A 7525-nucleotide genomic window follows, 5' to 3' on the forward strand; every position below is an offset into this window, starting at 1 on the left:
TCAAAACTGCCTCCATGCCAAGTGTTATGTGGGTGGGAATGAGACTGGGTGGGGAGAATGTTATTGAATTGTGAGAATTCTTCCATTCAAGAAATGTGGGGGAAACCCCTATGTGCCAGGCCCTGCTTTGGGTACAGAAGATGCAGAGGCAAGACATGGAAAATCCCTGCCCTTGTAGATAGGACATGAGGCTATGTAGTAAAGGCAGGTGGAGGAATAGAGTGACATGGAGGTCAAGGAAAAAGCCTTAGTAGGTGACATTTGAGCAAAATCTTATGGATAATTAGGGGCGGAGGGAATAGCCAGTGCACACCAGCTACCACCACATTGACTCCCAATATCTTCAGGGCTGGGGTAACAGTACAATAAGAGTGGCCTCTATACTATTAATATATAATTAAATATTTCAACATTACATATCAAGCTAACAAAATTCATCCTATCCTCCTACCTTGATGAATACATTTTCTCAATGATCTGAAGGCCCAGAAAGTGACAGCGTTGGGAGGGCTGACTCCTGGCCAGCAGCCCACTCCCTTTCTCTTCCGTCAGGAAGCCCCTCCCCACGTCAGGGAGTTCATGTGTGCAAGTGGACATCCCAGGACCATCCAAGCTGTATTCACCTGCCTCACAAACAGCTTGGTCCTTGGGATGGACTCCGAGAAGCTGCTGCTGAAAGTGGCCCTCAAAGACTTCTGGGCTCCCCATTCCCAACCGAGGCCTAGAAACAGGGCACAAAATCTGGTAGGCACTGCCACTGCCCACATGGAGATCTCCCCAGGGAGGAGAGGCAGAGACTGCAGGGAGGGGGTTGTCTTAAAAGTGCTGGACCAAGGGCTGGGGCTCTTCTTCCACTGTCTAAGGAGAGCCATCACCACTTAGTCCACAGGCCCCCTAGACACTGCCACTCACACAAACAAGTACATAACTGCTTCAGATCATATTTATTGTGGGGTTGGGTGGGGATCCTGGGGTTCGAGGGCAGCAACTGTGGCTGGTGGGAGCTGGCAGGGTGTCCTGGGCAGGAGGGTGCACGGGATCCAGGCGGTGCTCAGGGCAGGAGGCGGTGCTCAGGGCAGGAGGCGGCGCGCCGGCGCTTGGGGTGCGGGGGTCTCCAGACGCTTCACACGCAGCAGGGCCCCTAGCACGCCCTCAGGGGGTAGCTCAGGGCCCATATCCTGGTCGGCGGCTCGGCGGAGGCGACGCGGGGCAGCGACGGCTTCGGTGTCGGCGATTCCCGTTAGGATCCGACCCAACAAATACCTGCAGTGAGGGGGTGTCTGTGAGTCAACGCCTCGGCCCTAGGACCTGGAGGGCGCCGGTACCTCTAACCTCTCGGGGACCTGGCAGCATCCTACCACTCAGGCTTCCCACCTCTTTCTGGAGACAGGTGTCCCTGCCTCCCACTCCAGCCATTCGGACGAAGGGAGCCAGCCAGGCACCTCTGCCCCCACCTAGGGTCCCAGTACCTAGGTGTTCGCACCTCCACCCTGTGAAGGCCCTCCGCCGCTCCTCGCCCCCTTGCTCCCAGGATGATGGCGCCCGCCCCCCGACCACCCTTCGTGGAGGTACCTCAGCAGCTCGGGGTCCAGGTCTGGCGTCTCGTCGCCGGCGTCCTCGCCATCGGGGCCCGTGGGGCCATCGTCGTAGACTGGGGGCCGGAGTCTGAGCGCCGCGGCGGCGGCAGGGGCGGGGACAAGCTGGGCTGCCAGGGCCGCCGGGTCCAGGCGGGCGCGGAGCAGGGCACGGGCGAGCTGCGCGGTGGGCGCGTCGGGGTCGTTCTCTAGGCCCAGGGCCGGGTCACTGGTACGGGGTGCGCCCCAGATGCGCCGGAGCTGCGCCAGGACGCGCGCCTGCTGATCCTCGGCCTCCTGCGCCTCAGCCCGCGCCCGCTCCTGCCGTTCGGCTTCCAGCAGGTGCGCCAGCGCCCGCGCCAGCTCCTGCACAGCCCCCGCAGCCTCTCCCCTAGGCGCCGCCCGCCGGAAGCGGCGGGGAGCGCTGGCCTCAGCCAAGGGCGGCGAGGCTGCGCCCAGGCTGCGGGGCTCCTGCGGGAAGACAGGTTGGAGGGGGGAGGTCTTCAGCGTTCGCCCGGCCAAGGACTCCCAACCCGCAGGACTCCGCGGACCTCAAATATCCCTAGATGCCACCAAAGGTGCCGTGGGCCCTCAAATATGAGTAGACACCCCTAAGGCCAATGGAGACCCACAAATATCTCTGGCCACACTTAGGGCCACCGAAGACCCCTAGATTCACCACCACCCCCCGCCAACGATTTCCTAGTGACTCACACCTTGCCCCCCGGGGCTGCTGAAGACCAGGTTTCTTTATAGGAATAGAGATGGTAGATAAGACAGCAATGGATTTTTCTATATTAATGTTGTGGACAATAGGAACCAATATTTGCATTTTACAGATTCCTACTGTCCACTTGTTTTACCCGAAAGGTAGCAGACTGTTCTATGCCTTGTTTTTTTGGAATCTATGTCTAGATCCTACCCTAAAAGCATTCTTTCTTCGATCCTTCCTTTCTTCTGCTTTGAATCCGTCTCCCATGAATGTACACTAGTTTATTTAACCAGTCCAACTGATAAACATTTAGGATGTTTCCAATCTTTTTCTATTCTTATAAATAATGTCGGAATGAATAACTGTGTTCATATATCATTTATATATCTTTTGTATACATATATCATTTGTATATACAAGTCTATCTGTAAAATAAATTACCCAGCGACTAATGTTCAGTTCAGGCAGTTTTGAAGCAATTTCATTAAGTTTAAAGAAATAAAAGATATCAAAAGTATGAGAAAGGAACAAAAGACAATTAAATGGCCATGAAGATTTGAAAAAGAAACATACAGCACATTTAGAAAAGTAAATGAAATTAAAATTTGAATGGGCAAGTTAAACCACAGATTCAATGCAGTGGAAGAAATAGAATTGAACAGAGCTTGGAAACAGATTCACACACACTGACACTTGCTACAACAGAAGGGACACTGCAGAGCTGTGAGGGACAGGAACAATTTCAGTAAATTGTGCAGGAAAAACAAATGATCCAAATTTGGGATCAATGGAAAGGGAAAAAATTAATTTGACTACATCAAGCTAAGAATTTCTTTTTATCCCAAGACACCATAAAAAGAATGAAAAGTAAAATCAGAGTAGGAGAATATGCTTGTAACACAAATAATCAATAAAGGAACAGTGTCCAATATACCAAAAATTCCTAAAAAGCAGTAAGATAAAAGCAAATTAATATAAAAATGGGCAATACTGATGATCAAGTATTTCACAAAAAAGGAACCAAAAACAGTTACTAAGCAAATGAAAACTAGTGAACCTCATTAGTAATCAGGAAAATACAAATTAAAACACCAATGAGATACACTATGCAGGGGGAGTGCAAAAGACTGCCAAAATTAAAGTCTGACTATATCAAATGTTGATATCGATATAGAAAAAATGGAAGCTTTTATACATTGCTGCTGGGAACTCAACTGTCAAAATAACGTTGAGGAACAATTTGGCAATGTCTTGAAAGATGCACATATATGCCCCACACCTGGGGTGTTACACCCCAGAGTAGCTTTTGTGCATATACTACTGGACAAGGGTTCATGAAAAATTACAGCAGAACTGTTCATAACAGCATAAAAGTGAAGGGAGGAAAAAAGAAACGCCTAGAAACAAAAATCTTGCCGGCATATTGAAAATGCATCTATAAATCATGATATACTCATACACTCATGATATACTCATAGTGTAAAATATTATGCAGTAATAAAAATAATTATAGCCACATACTTCAATGTGGACGAATCTCACAACCAATGTGTAAAAAAAAAAGCAAGTTCCAGAATTCCACTGCAGACTGCCTGTTACAACCAGATACCCTGATGACTTCCTAGTGACCCCTAGTGACTACCAGGAGCCAGACACCCAGTATAATTCCATCTCTGTGAGGAAAAACTAAACAACATATTGTTTAGAGATACAGACATAGATGATAAGCTACAAACAAAAGTAAGGGATCAATTAACAGAAAATACAGGATAATGATTATGGAAGAGAGAGGCTACTGTGGCAAGAGGCACCCAGGGGCTTCTAACTATTGATCATGTTTGATTTCTTAAGCTGAGTAATGGGTACACAAAGGGATTATTTTATCATTATTTCTTACACTGTATATATACATATATTTAGATATATTCTCATATATAAAGAATACTTTAAAAAAAAACCATCCTTGATGCATACAGCCTTGAACTCTTCATTAGAGGAGGATGTGCTCCAAGTGCCCTTGATGGCCACCACCCCTGAGATCCCCCAGGGAATCACACACGTCAATCATGGTCTCACACACACTACTTGGACTGACAAGCCTTGAGATGTCAAATATGCAACCCAACACTGCCACATCCACACTCGAGGTGGGGGGGGGGACTGCAAACATTCACACTCACCAATGCTATGCAGTTACAATTGCCAAGCCATCTAGATGTAAGAGCACGCACCACCCTTAAAGACATAATGCCGCACAGAAAGCGACATCATGGCTCCTCTCTCCACAATGACACAGCTCCACAAAGAAAGAGTCTCATCAACACATATACAAAATCCCAGTCTCTCAGTTCAATAGAACCGAAATGGGATGTGCACCTAGGGGATGCAAAGACCACTCCCTCCCAAACAAAAAGACAATCACACAGAAACACACCCAAACACACAGACACACCCATAAGTCACTCCATCATCACAGGAATCACAAACACACCGGTGCCACACTGAGAAAAGTCACACACAGAAGCATCACACACTTATATCAAAAGAAACACACAGAGACAGTACGCACTCATATCCCTGTCATCACATCTTCGGACACAGACCGAGGTCCGCATCCCTCTCCTTCCAGTGTGCTACGCCCGTGGACAGCGCCACGGGCGGCGGGCGGGGCAAGGCCGGGCCCAACGCCTAGTGCAGGCAGGGCGCGGCAGCCAGACGACCCCCAGATACTGCCACCCGCACACCCAAGAGACGGAGGCTGGCATGGCCTGGGCGCAGACTGGAGGCTGGACCCCAGGCCCCCATGGCCGATCTCTCCACAGGTCCCGAGAACTGGGGCCAGCGAGGATCAGGGGCCAGCGGCCAGGCACCGACCCTCGCCTGTAGCATCCTCCCCCCCCCCAACCCCAACCCAGTGCCCGACCCGGGTCGCACCTTTACCGGCCTTGCGCAGAGAGTGCGGGGTGGCCCAAGTAAGCCCAAGAGCAGCAGCACCAAAAGGCCGACGCCCCCGGCCCGCGGCCCGTGGAGCAGTGGCGACCCCGCCATGCTGCCCCAGCGAGCCGGGCTCCGGACAGGCGGACTGACTGGCAAGTGCGCAGCGCCTGAGCTACCCCGCACCGCTGCGGTGCTTTGCGGCTGCGCAGGCTGAGGAATCTTGCCCTTCCCTGCCCATCCCATCCTGTCACTCTACGCAAGCGCAGCCTTTAGCTCCCTCAGCCTCTGCATCCTGCCCGTTGCCAAGGAGATGCCCGAGGGGCAAGGTGATGAGCTGGAGCCTTTGATGGCGGTTGCCATGGCAGTCGGAGGCCAGTTGCCAGAGCAACAGACCTTGCAGTCGCCTCAGCAGACAGGCAGGAAAAATGACTCAGTGGAGTGGAATGGGGGTCTGGTCCCCCCTGCCGCCCCTCTTCTTGGGGAGGAGATATACAATTTTGTTCATTGGATAAACAGTTACGGATGGCCTATGGACCACGGCCTTTACAGAGTGATGACTTCAATTAGTTCACCATTCTAAGATGCTGTCCCTTACCTGCATAAAGCGGTTACTAGTAACTGCCTCCCAGAGTGGCTTTGAAGGTTTAATAAGAATGGTATTTAGAGGACTTCCCTAGTGGTCCTGTGGTTAAGACTTCACCTTCCAATGTAGGGAGCAATGGATTCAACCCCTCATCAGGGAGCTAAGATCCTACATGCCTCCTAACGGAACACCAAAACATAAAACCAAGCAATGTCATAACAAATTCAATTTTTAAAAAAACTTTTAAAAAAATGGCATTTAGTAGGAGCTCAATAAAAGCTCCTTTTTATCCTTTCCTTGTCTCTTTCCCAGTATCTTCATCTCTCCATTGCTCTGTTTCTCTTTCTGACCTTATATGCCCATAGGTCTCTCTGTCTTCCCCTCCCATCTATCTCTTCCTGCCTCTTATTCTTTCTCTCCCTTCATCTCTGCAACCCTCCTCCTGTGTCTGTCTTTATTTAGTTGTCTCTACTTGTCTTCCATAGATATCTAGATCGGTTTCATTCATAAATTGTTCCAAAAGGATTTTAAGCCACATAAAATGATACAGCAAACAAAACAAAACTTTGGTAAAATTTCTGTATCTATAGGGGGGGAAATGACAGGAAGGGCATATCAGTGGTTATTGTGGGTGCAGGGGGAGATGACAGATGCTTTGTCACATTCTCCTTTACATTTTTCTCTGTTATCTGAAAAAAAGTTTCAATGAATTTGTATCATTATTATAACCAGATTTTTTAAAGGCATTTTCATTTTGGCTGGAATTTTAAAAGTATGGTAACATGACATAAATCAAAAGTGAATAAAAGAAAGATCCATTTGTGTTGCTGTGAGTATATCTAAGCCATTCTAACTGCTTCTACTGTGCGTGCTCAGTCGTGTCCAACTCTTGCTCGGTGAGAATACTGGAATGGGGACCAAGGGGCACCTGAAACCCGTGGCAAAGAAGGAGGTGACACACAGCGGGATAGAGGCTACCTTAGAGCAGCACTTGGAGGACACAATGAAGAATCCATCTATTTTCGGAGTCCTGTGCACAGATTCACAGGGACTCAATCTAGGTTGCTGCAGAACCCTGTCAGATGAGCATGCTGGGGTGATATCTGTACTAGCCCAGCAAGCAGCTAAGCTAACCTCGGACCCCACTGATATTCTTGTGGTGTATCTAGAATCAAATAATGGGAAGATTATGATCCAGAAACATGACGGCATCACAGTGGCAGTTCACAAAATGGCCTCCTGACAACTCGCATCAGTTCTCCAGCAGCCTGTCACAGGGACTCAGTCGTACCTTATGTTAATTATCTTATAGAACTATTAGACCATTCATGTAATATATATTGAGCACTTTTCTATTAATTTTAGAGTAGGCTGCATTTTGACACTCTGTGGATTGACTTATCAAAATACTAGTTAAAGAAAGTATCATGTTTTGGAGCAGCATATTTAGGTCACCTTGTATACAGAATTTTGTTAAGTTTAATAAACCTGGTTGGAGGAAAAAAGAGAATACTGGAGTGGGTTGCCAGGGGAATCTTCCCGACCCAGGGATCAAGCTTGCATCTCCTATGACTCCTGCATTGGCAGGCAGATTCTTTACCACTTGAGCCACCTGGGAAGCCCCAAAATCCTTACACACATCCCCTTATGAACCTGAAGATTATATACTCAGGGATGGTGTAACGGACACACAATTAAGATGGCTCCCATGATCCTTGT

At 48.9% G+C, this 7525-nt stretch overlaps 2 protein-coding genes across 2 annotated transcripts; one reads left to right on the forward strand and one right to left on the reverse strand.

Annotated features, from left to right (window-relative positions):
• Positions 1-927: 927 nt before the first annotated feature.
• Positions 928-5496, reverse strand: PCSK1N (proprotein convertase subtilisin/kexin type 1 inhibitor). The gene is made up of 3 exons (XM_043459876.1): positions 5221-5496; positions 1573-2045; positions 928-1263 (listed from the first exon to the last, which is right to left on the reverse strand). Exons 1-3 carry the CDS (start codon positions 5464-5466, stop codon positions 1071-1073), a joined length of 912 nt encoding a protein of 303 aa, XP_043315811.1. The 5' UTR covers positions 5467-5496; the 3' UTR covers positions 928-1070.
• A 1220-nt stretch (positions 5497-6716) lies between these two features.
• Positions 6717-7049, forward strand: LOC122435547 (ragulator complex protein LAMTOR5-like). The gene has a single exon (XM_043459732.1). The coding sequence runs from the start codon at positions 6717-6719 to the stop codon at positions 7047-7049; it is 333 nt and encodes a 110-aa protein (XP_043315667.1).
• Positions 7050-7525: the final 476 nt, after the last annotated feature.

The sequence above is a fragment of the Cervus canadensis genome, chromosome X, assembly GCF_019320065.1.
Source record: "Cervus canadensis isolate Bull #8, Minnesota chromosome X, ASM1932006v1, whole genome shotgun sequence".
Taxonomy (NCBI): Eukaryota; Metazoa; Chordata; class Mammalia; order Artiodactyla; family Cervidae; genus Cervus; species Cervus canadensis.

Excerpts from the sequence above, each read along its gene's own strand:
- LOC122435547 (XM_043459732.1), top strand. The coding sequence starts at position 6,717 with ATGGGGACCAAGGGGCACCTGAAACCCGTGGCAAAGAAGGAGGTGACA.
- PCSK1N (XM_043459876.1), bottom strand. The coding sequence starts at position 5,466 with ATGGGATGGGCAGGGAAGGGCAAGATTCCTCAGCCTGCGCAGCCGCAA. Across the intron at positions 2,046-5,220 it reads TCTGCGCAAGGCCGGTAAAG|GAGCCCCGCAGCCTGGGCGC; the intron begins GTGCGACCCGGG and ends GTCTTCCCGCAG. Across the intron at positions 1,264-1,572 it reads CTGGACCCCGAGCTGCTGAG|GTATTTGTTGGGTCGGATCC; the intron begins GTACCTCCACGA and ends CCCTCACTGCAG.